This window comes from Salvelinus alpinus, chromosome 26 (assembly GCF_045679555.1).
Source record: "Salvelinus alpinus chromosome 26, SLU_Salpinus.1, whole genome shotgun sequence".
In the NCBI taxonomy this organism is placed as follows: domain Eukaryota; kingdom Metazoa; phylum Chordata; class Actinopteri; order Salmoniformes; family Salmonidae; genus Salvelinus; species Salvelinus alpinus.
This window is the reverse complement of record NC_092111.1, coordinates 3,222,155-3,249,566: the sequence shown is the minus strand read 5'-3', so window position 1 is coordinate 3,249,566 and position 27,412 is coordinate 3,222,155. Positions and strand designations below refer to the sequence as shown.

Genomic DNA, 27,412 nt, shown 5'->3' with positions numbered 1-27,412 from the left:
GGGTGTAGCGAAATGCTTGTGTTCCTAGCTCCCCCAAAAAATGTCAATGAGAAACAGTGGCATTGCCTTCCCGCTTCGAACAGGAGGCCAAATCTAGTTCTCTACTTTTTTAACATTCACATTTCGCAACTATATTTGGGTTAGTGGGTGGGGCACTTTTGGGTTTGGCTACTTAGTTAAACCTTGTTGAGAGCAAATGTCGTTTTTAAAATGACAAAGCACCAAGCAAGATGATGAATTCCCGCTCTGCCGCTCACTAACATGGTCGTCGTGTGTCACCGAACCCACTAATACTGCTCTCCTGAGGTCAAGTTTAAAGGTCATTCCAACTCTCAATGAAAGATGATGAGGGCTGCTGTAGTCACTCACCAAATGCTGACACACACGTCCTCTGGATGGGGGCAGATGGAGGTGATGCCACAGTCGGTCATACAGCTCCCTGTGCCCGTACAGCTGGTAGACTCCACGTCACAGAACTTACACAGAAGCTTCAGCTTCAGCATGTTCATTGACGAGACCCCTGGGGCGGAGACACAAAGAGGGAAAGACATGTTAGATTGATCGTTTGCAAAAGGGAAATGGTTATTTGAGGCGGTCAATAGTTGGTTCGTTTAGGTCACTCATGTGTCATCTCATCCAATATGTTCACTCTTTACTGCAGCACTTTACTTCATGCCAGCAGCATACCACCCTACATCGCACTGCTGGATTGCCTCTGATGCTAAGCAGGGTTGGTCCTGGTTGTTCCCTGAATGGGAGACCAGATGCTGCTGGAAGTAGTATTGAAGGGCCAGTAGGAGGTACGCTTTCCTCGGGTCTAAAAAATATCCCGATACCTCAGGGCAGTGAATGGGGACATTGTCATGTGTAGGGTGCTGTCTTTTGGATGGAACGTTAAATGGGTACCCTGACTCTCTGTGGTCACTGAAGAGCCCATGGCAATTATCGTAAGAATAGGAGTGTTAACCCCGGAGTCCTTGAAAAATGACCAATCTGGCCATCATGGCCACCTAATCATCCCCGGCTTCCAATTGGCTCATTCCTTCCCCCTCCTCTTCCTGTAACTATTCCCCAGGTCATTGCTGTAAATGAGAACGTGTTCTCAGTCAACTTACCTGGTAAAATAAGGGTTAAAAATAAGATAACATTTCACTATTACAAATGAGTACAGTTCACTCTCTGAGGGTCTAAAACACAAGATAAGAACTTTGACCGGGATTTAATTTGATCGTGGTAAATGTTGCAGATGTTTGCTCAATTACCTTTAAAAATGTCAAGCGCACTATATAGCACAGTTTTGGATTGAACCCCGGCCTTTGAATGCTGTTATTTGGGCCTAAACTGTATTAACCTAACGAAGATGATAACTTGGGAAACTGACATCCCCCTCCAATTACACAGACAAACAAAAGGCCGCAAACACCAGAAAGGTGAACTTTGCCATCGAATACATTAATATGGACATTTCCTACACTGGAAAAGTATGGTCTGTTGAACATCAGTGAGTACAGTGAAACCTTCACCTCGTATCTCAGTCCAGGCTACGTGAAGGAATGTATCATTTACGGAGAGACTTGACAATTTCCCTTTGAAAATAATATGTGAAATAGACCAAACGAATGTTCCTTTCGGCTACTATGTATTACTCCAAGAGACAGTTGTTTAAATAAGTGATACATTATTTTTTTTTTTCAACATTCATTCTCCAATCCATTCATTTCAATTTAACATGTAGTCATTTTTCAACTATTTCCCCAGAGCCTAAATTCTACTGTGAACAATCAGCACATTCTGCGGTGCCATCCATCTACCATGGTCGTGTTCAGACTTGACATCACACGGGGAGTCAGTGGTGGGATGTGTCCCTGTTTGTGTGTGATAGTCATCTCTACTAAGACAACCGCCAGACAATACAACAAAAACAAACAAAAGGGAACATTGAACATCAGTATATCGCTCAGTCGAGTAGTCTTCAATTTGCTCATTTGTCTCTTGCCAATTCACTTTGTGAATATCAAAGACCAGGACGTAATGTTGGAGTGTGTATTTGTGAGAGAGAGAGAGAGAGAAATTGAGATATTTTGCACCAGAGAGAGTACTACCACATCACTTCCTTCTTTCTCATTTGCTCTCCTTCCAGACCTCTACGGCGTGTCTTTAGCATGAATAAAAACAGAACCTGACCTGAGTTCAGACGCTCTTAATAGCTAAGACAGAGGTGAGGTGAAACGACGTAAAAAGAGATGGAGGTAGAGATCTTACAGACTGAATTGACGTCACTGCCACATAACCACGCTAAATTCGAAGTGTAACAGACTGCACACATAGGAAGAGAAAGTTCAACCTGCTACTTGCATCAGCAGTGTCCTCGTGACACGGCCGATAGTGAAAGTGGGTTATTGGCCGTTAACTGGGCCTGTCTGCATGTGCAGCTCAAGGATTTCCTCTTGAAGAATTTCCGTCGCAGAGAGCTGAGTTCAGCCAAGCGAAACGGGGGAGGCTTGGGGGTTGTGTCCCAAACGTAACCCTATTTCACAAATTGTAGTTTACTATATAGAGAATAGGGCGCCATTTTAGACGCAGCCTGGGTCTCCAGTGTATTGGACCGGCTGGCAAGGGGGCGAACCTGATAAAGCCACTTTGGCAGGTCATGTGACCAGCCATGTCAAAATAATCACCTCTCTCTCTAAAGTCGGTACAGGAGAGAGAGCAAATGAGGTTCTCTTCCCTCCGACTTACTCACAGTGCAGTAGTATACTCGATGTTAGAGAATATCAAGGTTAGTGACTTAGGAGAGAATGTTTGTACTCCTGTACCAGGACAAAACGCCTACTGTAGCTGCCTGTACACAATCTGCAGGTTAGAGTAGAGCTGTGGCTTGAAGCAACCGAAATACAACCTGCAAGTCTGAAAACCAGAGTGACTGGAGCAGATCTAGAGAAGCCACATGCACTGCAGGTGGCAGCATTCACACAGCAGTATAGATAGTGAAGTATCCATGGTGGCAGGATATTGCAGACGGATATTATGCTATATTCTGTTATTCCTGTTTTCAGGGTGTACTGTACATGTCTGAGTTGATCCATTTTAAACAAACCAATAAAGTCTTTAAGATTAAGTACTGCAGAGGTGTACGATTTAGAAGTTGGCCTGAGGTGAAGTTTGTAGTCCGTTATAGAGTTATAACAGAACGGCTAAGAATTATCTTGGGCTGAGAGCTGGTAGTAGAGAGAGAGGTTGTGGAGTGAAAAGTAATTATATCATTAGAAAAACTCCTCTCAAAATGTATGCTATTTTAGCCCAAGGAGACAGGCTATGGTGGGGATGAATGCTGTTAATTGTCACCTATGGCAAAATATAATTGCAGATGTGGGGGAGAGAGGATTATCAAAGCTGTTTGGTGCCATTGGGACTGGGTTGGAGTTGGAGGGGCAAATAGATGACAATTTATGATGTGTCTACCTTGCAAATGATAGACCAAATATAATTCCCACTTCCAGTGTCAACAATGTATATAAGAAGGAAAAGTCTCATTGGTAGGACCACCATGCAGGTTCTCTCTTGCAACAGGTGGTGTAGCTAAACCTCCTCCCACTGTGTTAAGCAAGCACTTTAATACATAGGCCTACTTCCCCTTTGCAGAAACATCATGGCACACACAAATTATTTTCTGATATGATTTCCTCTTGGAAAATACTAGCGCTCAATTTTAGTATTGAAAATACGTTGTCATTATGCTCATACGGTCATTCCATCCCCACTTTAGTAAAACATTTGAATTTGGGTATAAATGTAGCACAGTTCCTGAGTTTCTGATATTGAACGACACTGACTGCGTAATTTGCATACATTAAATACTATGCATTCAAATTCGCAGTACGAGGCAATCAATATATTTGCGAGTTTTAGGTCAAATGAGATGAACATTTTGCCTTCCACCAAAATGTAGAGCTGGATTATGTTTGACCACCTGCTACAAAAATCTGAATGGCAATTAGAAGTTATAATTTGGGGAAACAGAAACACGTGTCAATGTTACTAGCGGTCAATAACCTCATAAATGTTTCAATAATTACTTTAAACCAACGATAACACTATAGCCAACCAGCAACATTCATAGGCTACTTGAAACAACGTTTTAAACTCACCCTTCTGTTCTAGCAGAACACTACCAAAGAGTATCGTTCCACACCAGAAAGCAGAAAACCGAAGTAGCTCCATTTAGAAACGGATTACAAACTACTCTTCTTTTCATTTACTAAAAGCTTGATTACAGTAAATATCCAGACTTTAATTCGAGACGTTCTTCGGATTTATTTTTCAGTCTGCCTGCTGCTCTCATGCGTCTCAAGCAACCCTGGGTTAAAGTAAATAGTGCAGTCAGAATTCGCCGTATATGAGTCAGACAGTATGTATGCACTTTCATGAAACAGGAAATCTTCAGAAAGGGCAGGACTGTTTTTTTCTTCTTCTTTAGGCTACTTCTGAACTGCTGGGCTTGTAGCTCACTGGTCTTGAAACATGTTATTATGAGCCCAGCGTTTATCGGGAAGGCAAAACTTGAAATGACACGCTCCAAAATAGATGACAATGCTTTCGAAAGAAGCGAGGAGAAGTATACATCTAACAAAACATATGAATTTAACACTTCTCTACTTACAATTATGCAACATTTTGAATCATTATTTAAATTTTTACACACTTCACTGTACCATGTACCATAGCACACACATTATTGATCAGACAAAATACAGCTGTGTCTGATGTCCACAAACATAAGAACAAATGACATAACTTATTTACTTGCCTCATTAGCACTTTTTCACATGGACCACTGAAACAATTTGTAAAATTTGTAAAACAATTTGTAAAAAACTCCAGTCACTCCAGTCATAGACTGTTCACTCTGCTACCGCACGGCAAGCGATACCAAAGCGCCAAGTTTAGGTCCAAAATGCTCCCTAACAGCTTCTACCCCCAAGCTATAAGACTACTGAACAATTAATCAAATGGCCACCCAGACTATTTACATTGACCCCCCCTGTTTTTACACTGCTGCTACTTGCTGTTTATTATCTATGCATAGTCACTTTACCTCTACCTACATGTACAAATTACCTCAACTAACCTGTACCCCTGCACATTGACTCAGTACTGGTACCCTCTGTATATAGCATTGCTATTGCTATGTAATTTTATTGTGTTACATTTTATTTTACTTTTAACTTTAGTTTATTTAGTAAATATTTTCTTAACTCTATTTCTTGAACTGCATTTTTGATTAAGGGCTTGTAAGTAAGCATTACACAGCAGGGTCTACACTTGTTGTATTCGGTGCGTGTGACAAATAAAATTTGATTCGATTTGATACATTGCATATGTCTCTTCCTGAGGAAAGCTTTTCATTCATCAGAGGGGGGCAGTAAAGGTGGTGAGCGCTCCTTGATGTTCCTAGGTGTTGGTTTGATGGGTGGTACTCAGGGGTTAAGTCTACTGTAACATAAATAACTCGTCTATTGCTGGGCTGCCAGCATATGTTTTTGCTTGGCATACTCAAACCATGATGTCAGGCTTCAGAACCTGGGGCGCAACTTTCACTGGAGACGGGGGGGGGGGGACATAACCCCCCCACATTTTGAAATTGCATTTTTGTCTGCCCCCCTGTTTTATCATTGCACTGTGATACACTCGGGGCCCCACTTCCAAAATCCCGCGCCCCCCCTGTACACGTGTGCCACGTCTATTTCTATTGGCAATAGCACTGTTCATGACACAAACTGTTCACACCCCTCTTGTTGGTGGAGAGAATTTTGCAATTTTAAAGCTTATTTCCTGCAATTCTACACATTTTGTCATTGGATGCAAAGAAAATTGTACAGTTTAAAGCTAATTTTCTTGCAATTCTTGCCATGTCTTGCCATGTCTATTGTGCATTCAAGTGAGTGACAAAAAAATGACAATACCTATGTGATAAAAAACTTAAGTAATAAAACTAGCTGACATGGGGTAGTTGATCTGGACATTTCTGACAAGTTAGAAATAGCTCTCTAATGTATGCAATGACAAGAGGAACTGATTATGCATTACCCAATTTCGAAATTGCACCTTGTGCATTCTAGTATTACAACTTTAAAAAGTAAGTATAAAGCTGGAGTGAGTTCTTTAAAATACAAAAACTTTTCTCAAAAATAAATAAATAGCGTTAGCTAATGTTTCATCCCCTGAGGTGAATGAACTAGCTAGATAGCTAGCTACCACAGCCAGTTCAGCTCTAGCCTCTAGCTACACTATATATACAAAAGTATGTAGACACCCCTTCAAATGGGTGGATTCGGCTATTTCAGCCACACCCATTGCTGACAGGTGTATAAAATTGAGCACCCAGCCAAGTAATCTCCATAGACAAACATTGGCAGTAGAATGGCCTTACTGAAGAGCGCAATGACTTTAAACGTGGCACCGTCACGGACCCCTGGGGACAGGACGGGGCGATCCAGCTATGTTGTGTGCAAGATTAGGCCTATAATATGAATTCAAATCAAATCTTATTAGTCACATGCGCCGAATACAACAGTGAAATGCTTATTTACAAGACCCTAACCAGCAATGCAGCTAAAAAAATAAGAATAAGAAATAAAAGGAACAAGTAATTAAATAACAATAGCGAGACTATATACAGGAGGTACCGGTACTATAAGGGCACAGGGCGAGACCCAGATGCAGACACGGGAGGCAGATGGTTTGAGTCTCTGATATTTATTATATTCCAAGGGGCAGGCAAGAGAATGGTCATGGACAGGCAAAAGATCATAACAAGGTCAGAGTCCAGGAGGTACAGGGTGGCAGGTAGGCTTAAGGTCAGGGCAGGCAGAATGGTCAGGCAGGTGGGTACAAAGTCCAGAAACAGGCAAGGGTCAAAACCGGGAGCACTAGAAAAAACGGAGAAAAGGACAAAACAGGAGCAAGGAAATAACACGCTGGTTGACTTGACAAGACAAGACGAACTGGCAACAGACAAATAGGGAACACAGGAATAAGTACCCAGGGACTAGTGAGGAAAACAGGTGACACCTGGAGGTGGGTGAAGACAATTACAAAGACAGGTGAAACAGACAGGTACAGAGTCAATGTGCGATGGCACCGGTTAGTCGTGGTAATTGAGGTATAGTGCCTTGCAAAAGTATTCATCCCCCTTGGCGTTTTTCCTATTTTGTTGCATTACAACCTGTTTTATTTCGATTTCATGTAATGGACATACACAAAATAGTTCAAATTGGTGAAGTGAAATGAATAAAATAACATTTAAAAATGAAAACGTAAAAGTGGTGCGTGCATATGTATGACTTAAAGATTGCTGTACACCAGCGGAACCCATCCAACTTGAAGGAGCTGGAGCAAGAGACTTGCAGCTGTAATTGCTGCAAAAGGTGGTTCTACAAAGTATTGACTTTTGGGGGGGGGGGGCTGAATAGTTATGCACACTCAAGTTCTGTTTTTTTGTCTTATTTCTTGTTTGTTTTACAAAAAAATATATTTTGCATCTTCTAAGTGATAGGCATGTTGTGTAAATCAAATTATACAAACCCCCCAAAAATCTATTTTAATTCCAGGTTGTAAGGCAACAAAATAGGAAAAATGCCAATGCAAATACTTTCGCAAGCCACTGTAATATTTACATGTGGGCAGAGTTATTAAGGTGACTATGCATTAATAATAACAGAGAGTAGCAGCAGCATAAAAGGGGGTTGGGGTGGGCAATGCAAATATGCAAATAGTCTGGGTATCCGTTTGATTAAATTTTCAGGAGTCTTATGGCTTGGGGGTAGAAGCTGTTTAGAAGCCTCTTGGTCCTAGACTTGGCGCTCCGGTACCGCTAGCTGTGTGGTAGCACAGAGAACAGTCTATGACTAGGGTGGCTGGAGTCTTTACCAATTTTTAGGGCCTTCCTCTGACACCGCCTGGTGTAGAGGTCCTGGATGGCAGGAAGCTTGGCCCTAGTGATGTACTGGGCCGTACACACTACCCTCGGTAGTGCCTTGCGGTCAGAGGCCAAGCACTTGCCATACCAGGTAATGATGCAACCAGTCAGAAGGCTCTTGATGGTGCAGCTGTAGAACCTTTTGAGGATCTGAGGACCCATGCCAAATCTTTTCAGTCTCCTGAGGTAGAATAGGTTTTGTCGTGCCCTCTTCACGACTGTCTTGGAGTGCTTGGACCATGTTAGTTTGTTGATGTGGACACCAAGGAACTTGAAGCTCTCAACCTGCTCCACTACAGCCCGTCAATGAGAATGGGGGCATGCTCATTCTCCTTTTCCTGTTGTCCACAATCATCTCCTTTGTCTTGATCATGTTGAGGGAGAGGTTGTTGTCCTGGCACCACATTGCCAGGTCTCATACCTCCTCCCTATAGGCTGTCTCGTCGTTATCGGTGATCATGCCTACCACTGTTGTGTCATCGGCAAACATAATGATGGTGTTGGAGTCGTGCCTGGCCGTGCAGTCATGACTGAACAGGGAGTACAGGAGGGGACTGAGCATGCGCCCCTAAGGGGCCCCTGTGTTGAGGATCAGCGTGGCGGATGTGTTGTTACCTACCCTTACCACCTGAGGGCGGCCCGTCAGGATGTACAGGATCCAGTTGCAGAGGGAGGGGTTTAGTCCCAGGGTCCTTATTGATGAGCTTTGAGGGCACTATGGTGTTGAACACTGAGCTGCAGTCAATGAATAGCAATCTCACATAGGTGTTCCTTTTGTCCAGGTGGGAAAGGGCAATGTGGAGTGCAATAGAGATTGCGTCATCTGTGGATCTGTTAGGGCTGTATGCAAATTGGAGTGGGTCTAGGGTTTCTGGGATAATGGTGTTAATGTGAGCCATGACCAGCCTTTCAAAGCACTTCATGGCTACAGACGTGAGTGCTACGGGTCGGTAGTCATTTAGGCAGGTTACCTTAATGTTCTTGGGCATGGGATTATGGTGGTCTGCTTAAAACATGTTGGTATTACAGACTGGGACAGGGAGAGGTTGAAAATGTTAGTGAAGACACTTGCCAGTTGGTCAGCGCATGCTTACAGTACACGTCCTGGTAATCACAGTACACAAAGTACAAAGTACAAAGTTGACCTGTTTAAAAGGTCACATCGGCTGCGGAGAGCATGATCACACAGTCGTCTGGAACAGCTGGTGCTCTCATGCATGTTTCAGTGTTATTTGCCTCGAAGCGAGCATAGAGGTAGTTTAGCTCATCTGGTAGGCTCGTGTCACTGGGCAGTTCTCGGCTGCGCTTCCCTTTATAGTCTGTAATGGTTTGCAAGCCCTGCCACATCCGACGAGCGTCAGAGCCAGTGTAGTACAAGTGAATTACAGTGTCCTCTAATTATTGGGACAGTGAAGCATTTTTTCTTCTTTTGGCTCTATACTCCAAAAGTGTCACGCCCTGATCTGTTTCACCTGTCCTTGTGATTGTCTCCACCTCCTCCAGGTGTCACTTATTTTCCCTGGTTTATTTATCCCTGTGATTCCTGTCTCTGTGCCAGTTCTTCTTGTATGTTCAAGTCAACCAGCGTGTTTTTCCCGTGCTCCTGCTTTTCTATTCTCTTTTACTAGTCCTCCCATTTTTGACCTTTGCCTGTTTTTCATTCCCGCCTGCCTGACCATTCTGCCTGCCCTGACCTCGAGCCTGCCTGCCTTTCTGTACCTCTGGAACTGTGAACAGGTTTTGACCTTTTGCCTGTCCACAACCATTCTCTTGCCTACCCTTTTTGGATTGTTAATTAACATCTTGGACTCTAACCATTTGCATCCTGTGTCTGCATCTGGGTCAACCCTTGTGCCCTTACAGTACGAACTGGCCATGACAGAGGCAGCAGACCTGGACCAGCTCCGCCACTCTGTATCCCTGCAGGAAGCTGCCATTGGGATGCATGAGGAGCTACTGCAGGACCTTCTGGAAGGGCTTTGTTCCCTGACGGAACGCCACGACCAGGGCTTTAAGGCTATTATGGAGCAAATCAGGAGCAAATCAGGGAGTTAGCTCATAGGCAGCCTGCCACCTCTGAGAACCCCCAACCACTCAGAAACTTTTTCCCTGTGAGGGGTGAGGTTTTACAGCCTACCCCGGCTCCCCGATATCCCCGCATACCTCCTTCGGATCTGCCCAGGACCAAAAGCTTCATCCCTGTGCCTTCCTGTCCCATCGACTCAACTCTGCAGAAAGAAACTACGACGTGGGTAACCGAGAACTCCTGGCGGTCAAGATGGCACTGGAGGAATGGAGACACTGGCTGGAGGGAGCTGAACATCCGTTTTTGGTCTGGACCGACCACAAGAATATGGAATATCTCCGCACAGCCAAGCGCCTTAATTCCAGGGAGGCCCGGTGGGCTCTGTTATTTACTAGGTTCAATTTCACCATCTCCTACCGCCCAGGGACCAAAAACGTGAAGCCGGACACTCTGTCCCGTCTATACAGATCCTCTGCCACTCCCTCTGAATCTGAGACCATCCACCCTGCCTCTTGTTTGACGGCTTCTGTTGTTTGGAGAATTGAGGCTCTGGTCCGCAAGGCTCAGCCTTCCCAGTTGGACCTTGGGCCCGGCTAACTGTCTGTTTGTGCCTGATGCGGTCCGGTTTAAGGTCCTGGAATGGGCTCACTCCTCCAGCCTTACCGGTCATCCTGGTACTCACAGGACCCTGGCTTTCCTCCATCAACACCTCTGATGGCCTACTATGGTTCCTGATGTCTCGGCCTTGGTCGCCGCATGCATGGTATGCGCGCAAAGCAAGACTCCGCGGCATGCTCCGTCTGGCCTCCTACAGCCACCTCCTGTCCCTCATCGCCCCTGGTCCCATATTTCTCTGGATTTCATCACTGGGCTTCCCCTGTCAGATGGTAACACCACCAATCTGATGGTGGTGGATAGGTTTTCCAAAGCCATCGAATCCATGGACTCCCGGTCGACATGGTCTCAGATTGGGTCCTCTGTTCTGGTCGCGATTCTGGAAGGCGTTCTGCATCCAATCCAAACGCCAGTCGGCGCGAGCCAATCAAGACATGGAGACGACACTTCGTTGTCTGGTTGCTAGTAACCCCACCACCTGGAGCCAGCAACTGGTCTGGGTGGAATATGCTAGGAACACTCTTCCCTGCTCGGCTACTGGACTCTCCCCCTTCGAATGCTCCATGGGGTATCAGCCTCCGCTCTTCCCAGAGCAAGAAGTTGAGGTCAACATACCTTCAGCCCAGATGTTCGTCCGCCGCTGTCGGTGTACCTGGAAAAGAGCTAGGGCGGCTCTTCTCAAGACCATCTCCAGGTATCGTCGACAAGCGGACCGCCACCGGACTCTGGCTCCCCTCTATCGGATCGGCCAGAGGGTATGGTTGTCCACACAGGACCTGCCCCTCCGGGTGGAATCCAGCAAACTTTCCCCCCGTTTCATTGGTCCTTTCCCCATTTCTAGAGTCCTTAGTCCCACTGCTGTTCGCCTGCTGTTACCCCGTACCCTCCGTGTTCACCCTACTTTTCATGTGTCCAAGATTAACTTTTCATGTGTCCAAGATTATCCCTCCCCCCGTGTCATCGACGGTCAGCCAGTGTACACGTTGAGACGCCCCCTGAGGGTTCGACCACAGGGCAAGGGTTTCCAGTACCTGGTTATGGCCCGGAGGAGAGGTTCGTGGTTCCCGCTAAAGACATTCTGGACCCTGCCCTCATCACCGACTTTCGCCGTCGGCACCCCGGTCAGCCAGGTATGCGCCCAGGTAGGACGCCAAGTGGCGCCCTAGAGGGGGGAGATACTGTCACGTCCTGATCTGTTTCACCTGTATTTGTGATTGTCTCCCCCCACCACCAGGTGTCTCCCGTTTTCCCCATTAGTCCCTGGGTACTTATTCCTGTGTTCCCTGTTGGTCTGTTGCCAGTTCGTCTTGTCAAGTCAACCAGTGTGTTTTTCAGTGCTCCTGCTTTTTCTTATCTCTCTTTTGCTAGTCCTCCCGGTTTTGACCCTTGCCTGCCTTGACTCTGAACCCGCCTGCCTGACCATTCTGCCTGCCCTGACCTCGAGCCTACCTGCCACTCTGTACCTCCTGGACTCTGACCATGTTCATGATCTCTTGCCTGCCCCTTGGAATATAATAAATATCAGAGACTCGAACCATCTGCCTCCCGTGTCTGCATCTGGGTCTCGCCCTGTGCCCTCATAATAACTTTCTCACTCATCTTCATTCACGATTCATTCAGGATTATCCATAAACATGGTAGCATCCACATTCATGTAGAAGTGTTTCGAAACATATTCTATTCTTCTTTACAATAAAAGTGACCCCAAAAGGACCCTAAAATTGTTTAGAAATGCATGAAATGAGCTGTAGACCCCCAGACCGTTTATGTCCCCCCGACAACCCTGACCTTGAGACCTGAGCCTCGTAACTGTATACAGATGACGTCTCTACCTCTCTACACAACAAGGTATGGCTGCCTTTCATTGGAGTGCAATAACACTCACATAACACATGCATAATAGTTATTTTTCTGTATTTATCTCATTGGTGAGAATTTCTGTATGAAAGATCATTTGTTTATAATGTGCAAACCTTTCCGTTTTGTGGTGAGTGTGTGTGTGTGTGTCATATTTTCAGCACAGTAAGATGGCCAAGCCACAAGCCTCTGTGGAGGCCACAGAGGCTGTGAAGTAAGTCATAAACACAGTTCCTGCTGACCTATGCACGTAGGAAAACAAACGGTCAACACAGCCTCCTCACTCAATGTGTAAACAAACCTGTTCTAACTTTGTTTTAATAACTTTATCTACTTCACCTCAATAAAAAAAAAATACACCCACATGCCCAAAGAAATCATACGCATCTGTATTAATATTATGCTCTCACATGTGCTTTAAAGAGAAAGACAGGCTTCAGTGTCAGTCACAGCTTACATTTGCAATGTTTTGTCAGATAAACAAGAAGTGGGCAAACATCCTGAGTGGAATTGTGTTCAATAGCAGGTGCTTGACATTCATGAAAACCTCTCAGGCCAAGTCTGCAAACAGAGAAACCGGTGACACATCTCTGTGTGCCTTCCTTACTAAAACGCTGATGACAAACAACCACAACAAGCACACTTATAGACATTCTAAAATGTCAGCCTCTTAACACCTCTCTGTCTTAGTTACTTAAGATACTGACTCTGTCCCACACGCATGCAAGCACAAACGTACACGCACAAAGTTGGACCCAAACCCAAATGTACCCGACGACAACCAGAACTAGACCCAATTGAACCCTAGTTACGAAAAAAGTATGTTCATCAGCCAAGTTGCTCTTCTGGTTAAAAAATTCCTTAAGTAAAATAATACAAAAATCCCCATCAAAATCCGCCAGTTTAAGCCAAAGATATTTTATTTTTCATGGGCTGTCTCTCTATCCAACGAATCCGCCTATGTCGGCCTTCCGCATCTGCGGTGGAAGGTGGCCGAGATACGGTGATGTTTGTCAGACCATGAGAATCCCCTCCCCCAAAAGGCTTAGACTTTTAGAGTGTTTTTATGAATAGGTCTTTAAAATGTTGGCTAGGCCTTCTATAAGTCAATAAAATCACCTTATTAGCTTAAAATTAATATGCTATAGGCTATACAAAGCCGTGGTCGGGTCCATTCGGGTCTATCAGCTGGAGTTACATAGACCTGTAACCCGATGACAATCAAATAGGACCCGACCCAGAACCAATGGAAAAGGTTTGAATTTTGGACTGGGGTCCCTGGTTCGGGTGGGCCCGTGAAGATCTCTAACACACACACACACACACTTACACTTACACATGTTCACTCCCCTGCATGGCATTCACTGGAATTACGCCATATAGATTACAGGAACATTTTCGAGAAATCACTAGACAGCCACCCTGATCCCAGTAGAGAACTATAAACAAAGCTAGATAATGAAGTGTCAGTTCTTGAGGCAGGGGAGCTTACTTACGGGTGTGGTTTTATGTAGTTGTTGGAGAGTTCCCAATGAGGTAGCGTAACATATAGGCCTGCTCCTCTTCCCATCAAGATGAATCAACAGTGTGGACGCATGCATTTACATGTTATGAGACGATCAGGATGGAAGCGTTTACATTTGAAAAGCATGACACATCTGGAGAAAAGCACACAACAATGTTTGAAAAATCCTGAACTCTCTCTTTCGTGTTATTATTATTATGATTGGAAAAAGAGGTTGTAACGAGGTAATGACACTCACATGACCTCGAAAACCCGCTTTAGGGACTGCACCCACACATGAACTCCTTGTGACTGCATCTTGCCCACAAAGCCACAGTGTAACCATAAGATGGTGATAACACTCCTGCAGCAACTCAAGGGAACGTGACTCACCAACACACTGCCCTCAAATCTCCCTCGTGTGTCACGCCAATGAGCACTGCTCTGCAGAACTCTGCAGAGTACAACCAGTCAAACAGTTGACTGAAATGAGGTACGATACAGTCCCCTATTGCTGTGCTGTATGTTAAAGTTTGTTCCGTGGTGAAGTAGTTATGTATGCACAATGGTAGTCTATGATCATGTCTGGTGAAAGATGCTGACCTCACAAGCATATATTTAATTAGTCAACCATAATGCAAGTGTGATGTAGACAGAAACCAGCCATTCTCTCTTTACTGCCCCCATTGGATATCAAGTAGCAACAGCAGCAAGACTTGACCATACCAAGCTCAGTTTACCTATCAACATATCACACACACAATGAACAATATCCTACCTACATTATGCATAAGTGAGAACTGTTGTTTATGCAACACTTTACCATTAATTGCCCCATGGGTTTGCTGTGCATAGGAAGGATGGGGGAAGCAAAGTCCCATAGAGGTCATGCTGACAACACGCTCACTATCTTATGTTACCTTCCTGAAATGCTTTGTCTTAACACTAGTCACACAGTAGGGCCCGTTTCTCAGAGCCACCCCAAAACGCTGCCACCATATCACAACATTCTTTCGGCCATTGTTCTCCAGGGGAAAATTGAGCGGTGTCCAAAAAAGGTCTAGCTTTTGAATGGAAATGTATTCGTGGAGACAAAACGAACAACTCAGAGCCTGTCGCTGATAGGGGGTTTTGAGTTTGGCAACATACTGTTGCTGGAGATTGTATTTTTTTCCTCAGTTTTTATGGTTAGTGATCCAAACACCATGAATGCAGTCAAGAGTGATGTAAAATGTACACAGGTCTGATGTACACAGGTCTATGTTAGAAAACTGTTCAAAACTCTGACTAAATCGCAATGTCATGTTCCCATTGATAAGAAGTGCAATAATAGAAAAAAAAACAGACTGAACACAAAAATGAAAGAATGTGAACTATGTATTTTCTGATTTTCAGGAAAGCATTTTATGTGAATATTTGTTTTATAGTGCTGAAATTAACGATAATTTCATAATTTCATAAGAACCCACATCATCATTCATCTTCCAATATCCTAGAGAACCACAAAGGCCCATAACTACCTCTCCTTATATCCCCAGGCAAGACGAGAATCAGTGGGGTGGTTTACAAGAAATCCGGATTAAAGAAGAAATCTGGTAGGGCCTAATTGTTTCAAGAGGATTGTCTATGTGTACATGGAGAGTTTGGTTGGACCCGGTCTTGGTATTTGTTCCCAGCCTGTCATTATGTGATGTCTGTGGGGAGAGGCGAATAGAGGGTGGTCATGCCACTCTCCAAACCCAGATTAAAGGGGACTGTTACAGCCAGAACGGTTGAGAGAGCCCCCTTCTTTTCTCTGGATGAAAACAATTCAATTCACTGATGTGAGTAAGGGAAAGAGAAGACTTACACAGGGAATGTGCATAGCATGACCCACATGAACAAATACTATAGTATACTATGGAATAAATACTATTGCATTCGATGTAGTGTTTTTTCTGACTTTACTGTAGTAATCACTGTTGTGTTTTTGCGGACTAAAGTCTGCAAAAACACTACAGTGAATACTGTACTATTTACTTGAGTACAATGTAGTATTTACAGTTAACTATAGCATAAATACTGTAATAAAAGAAAACTGTAGTACTGTATATAACATAATAATTAATGTGGTGTTTTTGCAGACTAGTATACTGTAATATTTACTGTAGTGTTTTTGCAGACTAGTATACTGTAATATTTACTGTAGTGTTTTTGCAGACTAGTATACTGTAATATTTACTGTAGTGTTTTTGTGGACAATACTGTAGCATTTACTATAGTGTTTTTGTTTTATTACCTTTGAAATAGAAGTCGAGGCTTTCTCCTTGAGGAAACCTACTGGAGAATTACTAAAAGAGTACATTTGCCAGAACCTCTAGACAGGTAGAACTGGGGTCTGGACGGAGAGTTCAGCACTTTCTCCACCTAGATGGAACCCAATATGGTCTATACTTGGCATGTAGGTTTCTCAGTTAGAGGTGGAACAAATTCTACAGTATAGACCTAAGTATTCTACAGTATACTACAGAATTCTATAAAAAGTACTGTAGTATTCTATAGTAAACTGTAGTATTTTTTTTCCATGTGGGATATGACCTGGGAAAATCGAATAGATTGACCAGATCTTCATTCAAGCTGGCTTTCATCATTCGATAGTCGTCGGATGAGAACACGAATTTCTTCCATTGCAATTAGATGAAAGAAAGGATGCCAAGCAGCACAGGGAACCGCACCGTAACATAGAGCGTTAGTACTTCTAGTTAGATGAATGTTACAACTAAGAAGTAACCAGGAATCTTGGTTTTATAGCACCAGAAGGTCCACTTCCTCAGCTCCATAGAACAAAAACGTAGGCCCTGATTCCCGACCCGAGTTAAGGACACGTAAATGGAACGTTATTACCTTTTTAAGCACTTCTCTCGATGCGTATTCTGACCTCGAACTTGTGTGAATAGCATGTTATTCCCATGCTTAAATTCGCGGTCAGAATACGCATAGATCTCAGCCATGTAATTGTTGCTGGCAATTTTTATTTGTTGAACCTCTATTTAACTAGGCAAGTCAGTTAAGAATAAATTCTTATTTACAATGACGGCCTACCCCGGACGACGCTGGGCCAATTGCGCGCTGCCCTATGGGACTCCCAATTACGGCCCGGTTGTAATACAGCCTGGAATCAAACCAGGGTCTGTAGTGATGCCTCTAGCACTGAGATGCAGTGCCTTAGACCGCTGCGCCACTCGGGAGCCCTATAATCATTAGTAACAGTTGATAATATAAAAAAAGACATGTAGGCTAATTAAATCGTTATAGAGCAGAGTGTTAATTAATACCAGTACTGAGCTATATTGTAATTTTCTAACTTGAGGAATATATTTTCTTTTGTTAATGATTCAATGGAATCAACCAAAACAACACATTTCTAAAATTATATAAAATATTTAAAAAACAAGGGTCATAATTATTGACAGCCATTGTTTTCAACACTTTTTACACCCTCGGCACTGAGCTTTTCTCTATAATATTGTATGAGATTGGAGAACACACTGAGAGGGACCATTCAGAGGGGTAGGGTTAAATGTGGAAGACACATTTCAGTTGAATGCATTCAGTTGTACAGCTGACTAGGCATCCCCCTTTCCTTTCCTTCCCTTTCCTCTGTACAGAATCTTTCCATATCCTTGATATCCTTCGGTCAGCGCTTATGGACTGCTCTCTTCAATTTAGACCACATGTTTTCAATGGGGTTTAAGTCCGGAGACTGAAATGGCCATTCCAAACTGTTGATTTTGTGGTCAATTAACCATTTATTTCTTTGTGGACTTTGTTTTGTGCTTGGGGTTACTGTCTTGCTGGAAGATCCACTTGCTGACAAGTTTCAGCCTCCTGGCAGAGGCAACCAGGTTTTGGGCTAAAATGTCCTGGTACTTGGTAGAGTTCATGATACCTTTGACCTTAACAAGGGCCCCAGGACCAGTGGAAGCGAAATAGGCCGATAAGATCAAATATCCACCACCATATTTCACAATAGGTATAAAGTTCTTATCTGCGTATGCATTTTTCTTTCAACGCCAAACCTACCACTGGTTTTCGGGGCCAAAAATCGGCATTTTCTCTCATCTGACTGTAGCACCCGGTTCCCCAAGTGCCAATGCCGTTTAGCAAACTCCAGGTTGTTTCCGTTTGTTGTTTGCTCTCGATAAAATATCCTGTTGGCATGGAGGTGGTGTTTTATTGTAGATTTAGAGACTTCCGGTTCCATTCATTCCGTATCGCGGAAGTTCAGCGTTAAGGTGTGATTGAAATATACAGAAACCCTGCATATGTCGGCTCAAATCGGAAATTACGTTTAAACGTCTATTGGGCAATCTGCAACACTTCAGTCATTTCTGCTCATCTTTATCAAGGGTGTCATCCATTTCGAACCTGACTGTATATTAAACGCTACTCATCGCTGTAGACCTTTGAAGAAGTCGAAGGAGATTTTTTGCTTTGAAAATCAAAAGGAGTCTTTTTGTGAGGTTGGGACACAAATTGTGTCATTAAAACTTAAAATGGCCCCCTTCTTTTTCAGTGATGTGCATGTGGTTTTTGAAAGGAACTCAGAAATGTGCTTCTCACACACTAGATTGAGTTTGCTCACTGCAATGTTGTGACTTGGGAGGAGGTTAATCAAAGTGCAAAATATACATTATCCCTCTCTGTCTCTCCCTCTTTCTCGCTCTCTCTCTCTCTCTCTCTACCGCTGTCTCGACCTCTAAATGCTCGGCAATGGAAAACCAACTGACATTAACTCCCGAGGTGCTGACCTCTTGCACCCTCTACAACCCCTGTAATTATTATTTGACCCCTCTGGTCATCTATGAACGTTTGAACACCTTGAAGAACAATCTGGCCTTAATGGCCTTGTACTGTTTTAATCTCCACCCGGCACATCCAGAAGAGGACTGGCCACATCTCAGAGCCTGGTTCCTCTCTAGGTTTCTTCCTAGGTTCCTGCCTTTCTAGGGCGTTTTTCGTAGCCAGCATGCTTTCTACATTGCTTTCTGTTCGGGGGTTTTAGCCAGTGTTTCTGTGTAACCACTTCGTGACATCTGCTGATGTAAAAAGGGCATTATAAATACATTTGGTTGATTGATGTATGTGTGGTGTGGTGTAGTTCTTTGAAGAGTCCTTGTCTTGAAGTGAAGCCGCATTTTGAGAGAAAGTGTTACCACCACTCTCTGCCACCCTCAAAGTCAATGATATTCTCTCTGATGAAAGAGCAGCACAAAATGATAAGGTTGCTCCTCCTCAGCATTGTCCACTGTTCCCTTTATTTTCTCTCTCTATCTCCCACCTCCCCTTTCAATTCAATTCAATGGGCTTTATTGGCATGGGAAACACATGTTCACATTGCCAAAGCAAGTGAAGTAGATAATATACAAAAGTGGAACAAACAATCAAAATGAACAGTAAACATTACACTCACAGAAGTTCCAAAAGAATAAAGACATTACAAATGTCATATTATGTATATATACAGTGTTGTAACGATGTACAAATGGTTAAATTACAAAAGGGGAAAGTATTTATCTCCTTTCCCTTATCCCTTCCCACACGAAGCCACCATTGGCTCTCTACAGCTGAAAAACACCAGTGTGCGACGTCTAAATGTGTCCTCTGTCTCCAGTGGAGCGTGGTCAGTGTAGATGTGTGGATGCACCGGGGTGTGAGAGAGAGGCTGTTTGGTGGTGTTTTGGGTGTTCCAGACAAGGCAGGAAGCAACACTCATCCTGTACCACCTTCTGCTCTTAGTTCGGGCAGGAAATACCACGGCAACCCACCGCTGATAAGACCAAGGAGCTGAGGGACACATGGTAAACAATACAGTACCAGACAAAAGAGAGAAACTATACACTGTGTGTGTGTGTGTGTGTGTGTGTGCGCATGACACAGAGAGAGAGAGAGAGAGAGAGAGCGAGAAAGCAGGAATCTATGTACAGTATCTATTGAGTAGGAATACAGTGCATGTTCGTGTGAGCATGAAGTAAGAATACAATATTTGTTTGAGCAGGAATACAGGGTACGTTTGTGTTTCTGTGGTCCACTTGTGTGAGTCTGTGTGCGTTCGTGCGCGTGTATGTGTGCACGTATCTGCAGAGTTTGTGGAAGCGTGCTTACGTGCTTTTGTATTACTATGTGTTTGCGCAAGAATGGACCACATGTTATTGGGTGTGAGTGTGTACAAGTCTTGATCAATATCAGTATAACTACCCGTACGGTCAGCCAGCAGAGCAGACGTGTTCTCTTGACTCAGTGGAAAGAGCGGATGCTGTTAAAAATGGCTAATACCTGTGACGTCAATAGACCAAATGGAAATCATTTAACGCCTCATTCCTTGGGTTTTCCTCAAGTGAAGCAGTCATTTCCCCTCGCTGCTTAGCAAATTGACCGTGACTGTGAACATGCATTCACATAATATGCACATTCTTTCCCCTTATGGAAACGAGTGCAGCTGAAGTCTGTGCATTGCTTGGATTAGGAAGGGAAAACCGGCACAGGTTCTCTTTCATTTCACCTCACGCAAGAGACATTTGCCTCTTAATTACCAGACTGATTTCCTCGAGCAAACATTTAAAAAGGTGAATGTGTTCAGTGAAAGTGGAGGAAAACTCAACTTCTAGAGGACCTATCATCCTTCCGCTTCCTTCTCTTCCTCTGTATCCGCTGCTAAAGACACTTTATAAAACACAGAAAATGTCAAGATCCTGCCTCTAACCCTAGGAAACTGTTTCCACCTTCTCCTCCCTCGCTTTGAAAAGAAGGTTGACGCTATCCACTCCTCATTCACTCAGCCCACTGAATCCACTGGTTCCACTCACACAGAACTACCTTACGCCCTGATCTCGCTCTCCTTTCTCTCTCCGCATGAGACTAGACCATGGTGCTTGCCTATGGAGCAGCAAGAGGGACTGCCCTTCCCTATCTTTAGCCTGTGTTCACACCTCTAGTCTCTTGGCCCTTCCAGCCCTACTTACTATGCTAGGTGGGACAACCACATTTCACAGGCAATCTTAAGACGAACGCACTAATTGTAAGTCACTCTGGATAGGAGCGTCTGCTAAATGACTCAAATGTAAACGTAATAACCGAAACCTGACAAAAGTACGTTGGCGGAAAACAGCGTTTAATGCGCTAAAGCACTAACCACACAACTTCCTTAAATGATGTTTTCATTTGGACAAGGGCATACATTTTATGTTACTCATCAATTCTAACGAAGGCTGAATTCAACATGCCTTAGGAGTGAGTGCTCTTTAGAGATTTCTACGGCCTTATCCAAAGATGGCCTGCCAAACTTTCTCGCTGTGAGGTATGTCCTCACTCAGAACACTCCCACCCATTTCCACCCTATTTTTCTGGACAGCGAGATGATTTAGATGTATTAGGAAATCTGACTTAGGCAGCACGGTCCAGCTCAGCTCGATTGCCATGGAGACTGTGAGGTGCAGCACCAGTTCTTTGAGTTATATCTCAAGTTCCAAATCTGAATTATGGTTTGTCTCAAGTGAGTTATAATCATTTGGTTGAATGCTTTGACAAATTAACAGTTTGCTGTGCGTTTTCCCACCTTAGTCAGAGTTCATAAAAACAAAATGAAGCAAAAATGGGTTGCAACCACATAGTACTAGTATTTAAAAATGTTGATATCGGTATAAGAGTAGGATTTACAGTAAACTGAAATAGATAGATAGTCAAACAGACATAGCCAGGATTAAATGAAACAGAGAAACACACATCTTACCTGTCAGATAACTACCAGTACTCAGCATTTTAAATTCAATTTCCTCTCAATGTATCCATGTTTCAAGTCCTTCTGAATGTGATTACACCCACCCTTATATGGATGAAGGAAAAGAGATGAGGGATAAGGAATGAGTGATGGGAGGGAGAAGCACTGTTCATCACATGCGAACAAATGGGCCTCAGATGATAATAGCTGCTGGGGGAACAATAGTAATATTGTTTGTGATGTGTTGCTTTTCCCTTTTGTTGGAATAAAAACAGGCTTCTGATGTAAGCCTCAAATAAAATAACATTATATTTGTCACATGCCAAATACAACGGGTGTAGCCCTTCCCAACAATGTAGAGTTGACAAATAATAATAAAAAGACAAATAGTAACACAAGAGGAATAAAATACACAGTAATGGAGCTATATATACAGGGAGTACCAGATCAATGTGGAGCAACATACAGGAAGCACCAGTACCAGATCAATGTGGAGCTATATACAGGGAGTACCAGTACCAGATCAATGTGGAGCTATATTCAGGAAGTACCAGTACCAGATCAATGTGGAGCTATATTCAGGAAGTACCAGTACCAGATCAATGTGGAGTTATACACAGGGAGTACCAGTACCAGATCAATGTGGAGTTATACACAGGGAGTACCAGATCAATGTGGAGCTACATACAGGGAGTACCAGATCAATGTGGAGCTATATACAGGGAGTACCAGTACCAGATCAATGTGGAGCTATATACAGGGAGTACCAGTACCAGATCAATGTGGAGTTATACACAGGGAGTACCAGTACCAGATCAATGTGGAGCTATATACAGGGAGTACCAGTACCAGATCAATGTGGAGCTATATTCAGGAAGTACCAGATCAATGTGGAGCTATATACAGAGAGTACCAGATCAATGTGGAGTTATATACAGGAAGTACCAGTACCAGATCAATGTGGTGCTATATACAGGAAGTACCAGTACCAGATCAATGTGGAGCTATATACAGGGAGTACCAGATCAATGTGGAGCTATATACAGGAAGCACCAGATCAATGTGGAGCTATATACAGGGAGTACCAGTACCAGATCAATGTGGAGCTATATACAGGGAGTACCAGATCAATGTGGAGCTATATACAGGAAGCACCAGTACCAGATCAATGTGGAGCTATATACAGAGAGTACCAGTACCAGATCAATGTGGAGCTATATACAGGGAGTACCAGATCAATGTGGAGCTATATACAGAGAGTACCAGATCAATGTGGAGCTATACACATGGAGTACCAGTAACAGATCAATGTGCAGAGGTATATACAGGAAGTACCAGTACCAGATCAATGTGCAGAGGTATATACAGGGAGTACCAGATCAATGTGCAGATGTATATACAGGGAGTACCAGTACCAGATCAATGTGCAGATGTATATACAGGGAGTACCAGTACCAGATCAATGTGCAGATGTATATACAGGGAGTACCAGATCAATGTGCAGAGGTATATACAGGGAGTACCAGTACCAGATCAATGTGCAGATGTATATACAGGGAGTACTAGTACCAGATCAATGTGCAGATGTATATACAGGGAGTACCAGTACCAGATCAATGTGCAGAGGTATATACAGGGAGTACTAGTACCAGATCAATGTGCAGAGGTATACAGTGGGGCAAAAAAGTATTTAGTCAGCCACCAATTGTGCAAGTTCTCCCACTTAAAAAGATGAGAGAGGCCTGTAATTTTCATCAAAGGTACACTTCAACTATGACCAACAAAACGAGGGAAAAAAATCCAGAAAATCACATTGTAGGATTTTTTATGAATTTATTTGCAAATTATGGTGGAAAATAAGTATTTGGTCACCTACAAACAAGCAAGATTTCTGGCTCTCACAGACCTGTAACTTCTTCTTTAAGAGGCTCCTCTGTCCTCCACTCATTACCTGTATTAATGGCACCTGTTTGAACTTGTTATCAGTATAAAAGACACCTGTCCACAACCTCAAACAGTCACACTCCAAACTCCACTATGGCCAAGACCAAAGAGCTGTCAAAGGACACCAGAAACAAAATTGTAGACCTGCACCAGGCTGGGAAGACTGAATCTGCAATAGGTAAGCAGCTTGGTTTGAAGAAATCAACTGTGGGAGCAATTATTAGGAAATGGAAGACATACAAGACCACTGATAATCTCCCTCGATCTGGGGCTCCACGCAAGATCTCACCCCGTGGGGTCAAAATGATCACAAGAACGGTGAGCAAAAATCCCAGAACCACACGGGGGGACCTAGTGAATGACCTGCAGAGAGCTGGGACCAAAGTAACAAAGCCTACCATCAGTAACACACTACGCCGCCAGGGACTCAAATCCTGTAGTGCTAGACGTGTCCCCCTGCTTAAGCCAGTACATGTCCAGGCCTGTCTGAAGTTTGCTAGAGAGCATTTGGATGATCCAGAAGAAGTTTGGGAGAATGTCATATGGTCAGATGAAACCAAAATAGAACTTTTTAGTAAAAACTCAACTCGTCGTGTTTGAAGGACAAAGAATGCTGAGTTGCATCCAAAGAACACCATACCTACTGTGAAGCATGGGGGTGGAAACATCATGCTTTGGGGTTGTTTTTTTGCAAAGGGACCAGGACGACTGATCCGTGTAAAGGACAGAATGAATGGGGCCATGTATCGTGAGATTTTGAGTGAAAACCTCCTTCCATCAGCAAGGGCATTGAAGATGAAACGTGGTCTTTCAGCATGACAATGATCCCAAACACACCGCCCGGGCAACGAAGGAGTGGCTTCCTAAGAAGCATTTCAAGGTCCTGGAGTGGCCTAGCCAGTCTCCAGATCTCAACCCCATAGAAAATCTTTGGAGGGAGTTGAAAGTTCGTGTTGCCCAGCAACAGCCCCAAAACATCACTGCTCTAGAGGAGATTTGCATGGAGGAATGGGCCAAAATACCAGCAACAGTGCGTGAAAACCTTGTGAAGACTTACAGAAAACGTTTGACCTCTGTCATTGCCAACAAAGGGTATATAACAAAGTATTGAGATAAACTTTTGTTATTGACCAAATACTTATTTTCCACCATAATTTGCAAATAAATTCATAAAAAATCCTACAATGTGATTTTCTGGATTTTTTTTCTCATTTTGTCTTTCATAGTTGAAGTGTACCTATGATGAAAATTATAGGCCTCTCTCATCTTTTTAAGTGGGAGAACTTGCACAATTGGTGGCTGACTAAATACTTTTTTCCCCCCACTGTATACAGGGAGTACCAGTACCAGATCAATATGGAGCTATAAACAGGGAGTACCAGATCAATGTGGAGCTATATACAAGGAGTAACAGATCAATGTGGAGCTATATAAAGGGAGTACCAGTACCAGATCAATGTGCAAAGGGATATACAGGGAGTACCAGTACCAGATCAATGTGCAGAGGTATATACAGGGTGTACTAGTAGCAGATCAATGTGGAGCTATATACAGGAAGTACCAGTACCAGATCAATGTGGAGCTATATACAGGAAGTACCAGTACCAGATCAATGTGGAGCTATATACAGGAAGTACCAGTACCAGATCAATGTGGTGCTATATACAGGAAGTACCAGTACCAGATCAATGTGGTGCTATATACAGGAAGTACCAGTACCAGATCAATGTGGTGCTATATACAGGGAGTACCAGATCAATGTGGTGCTATATACAGGAAGTACCAGATCAATGTGCAGAGCTATATACAGAGAGTACCAGTACCAGATCAATGTGGAGCTATATACAGGGAGTACCAGTACCAGATCAATGTGGAGCTATATACAGGGAGTACCAGATCAATGTGGAGCTATATACAGGAAGTACCAGTACCAGATCAATGTGGTGCTATATACAGGAAGTACCAGATCAATGTGCACAGGTATATACAGGAAGTGAGGTATTTGAGATAGATGTATACAGTGAGCTCCAAAAGTATTGGAACAATGACACGTTTTGTTGTTTTGCCTCTGTACTCCAGCACTTTAGATTTCAAATGAAACAATGACAATGATTTTACAGGACTTTTTGTACACAGTCCCCCCATTTCAGGGGACCAAAGGTATTGGGATGAATTCACTTATATGTGTATTAAAGTAGTCAAAAGACTAGTATTTGGTCCCATATTCCTAGCACGCAGTGATTACGTCAAGCTTGTGACTCTACAAACTTGTTTGATGCATTTGCTGTTTGTTTTCCGATTATTTTGTGCCCAATAGAAATGAATGGTCAATAATGTATTGTGTCATTTTGGAGTCACTTTTATTGTAAATAAGAATAGAATATGTGTCTAAACATTTCTACTGTCATGTGGATTCTACCATGATTAGGGATAATCCTGAATGAATCGTGAATAATGATGAGTGAGAAAATTACACACACACAAATATCATACCCCCAAGACATGCTAACCTCTCACCATTACAATAACAGGGGAGGTTAGCATTTTATATCATACCCCCAAGACATGCTAACCTCTCACCATACATTAACAGGGGAGGTTAGCATTTTATATCATACCCCCAAGACATGCTAACCTCTCACCATACATTAACAGGGGAGGTTAGCATTTTATATCATACCCCCAAGACATGCTAACCTCTCACCATACATTAACAGGGGAGGTTAGCATTTTATATCATACCCCCAAGACATGCTAACCTCTCACCATACATTAACAGGGGAGGTTAGCATTTCTGGGGGAGTAGGATATTTGTGCATCTGTAACTTTGACTGTACACAAAAAGTGCTGTAATTTCTAAACGGTTCACTCAATATGGATGACAATACCCTCAAATTAAAGCTGACAGCCTGCACTTTCACCTCATAGTCATAGTCAAATCCAAAGTGCTACAGTACAGGGCCAAAACTACAAAGAACGTGTCACTGTCCCAATACTTTTGAAGCACACCGTACATGAAGGCAGGATAGATAATAATACGAGTAAAATAGAGAACAGAGTAGCTCTGGTCTCTCTAAAGGGTATTTATTTCTGTCATCCAGTAACAAAAATAGTGTGGATTTATCTATATGTTATTGTTAATCCAAGATGATAATTATATCCAGTTTTTGTACTAAATCGTAACTCTATTCATTTACTTCAGGCCTACTTTCCTTTGAAACAATTTCACCCCTTATAGGCTTAAAGCTTTCTTTGTGCTCCATCCATCTTTCATAAGTCTTTAGACTGCCCTCCTAAAATATACTTATTTTTTTTAACCAATATTCAAGTTTTAGAGGGGCTTTTAGCACAGATCACAGTTAATATATCCATTCAGCATATTTATTCTGTCTGGGCCATTGTGTGTTCCACTAAAAAGCCATTTTTTAACACAGCAGTCAACTTTTATTTGCACCGCCCGAGAGAGGCCCTGTCCTGAACATCTGCACAGGAAATGGACCACACTGCATCTATTTCCAGGAGCTCTGGCATAACCTTATGGTCCAGTCTCGTTAAAAACCCACTGCCATTACGGCTCGCTCTCTGGCGCTCCACCAGCCCCAGTTGCAGCCCAGGCCCTTTGTTTTTAGTGCATCTGGTGGATCAAATGAATTTCCTCTCCTCCGGGCTGACCTCGGCGCAGAGGTATTGTTTGAGGTGAACGGGGTGAACGTGTTATATCTGATAAGATGG

At 43.3% G+C, this 27,412-nt stretch overlaps 1 protein-coding gene across 2 annotated transcripts in view; it reads right to left on the bottom strand.

Annotated features, from left to right (window-relative positions):
* The window catches only part of LOC139554453 (TGF-beta receptor type-2-like), a 48,331-nt gene extending 26,469 nt beyond the window's left edge, over window positions 1-21,862 (bottom strand). The window contains exons 1-2 of one of the 2 annotated variants that reach the window (XM_071367262.1): window positions 21,749-21,862; window positions 370-520 (exon numbers count right to left, since the gene is read on the bottom strand). In XM_071367262.1, coding sequence (XP_071223363.1) covers window positions 370-520; window positions 21,749-21,776 — 179 coding nt within the window. In that variant the 5' untranslated portion in view covers window positions 21,777-21,862. Of the gene's footprint in view, window positions 1-369; window positions 521-4,148; window positions 4,487-21,748 lie in introns of those variants that run through there. The other variant, XM_071367261.1, reaches the window with a different exon arrangement.
* Between the last annotated feature and the right edge of the window lie 5,550 nt (window positions 21,863-27,412).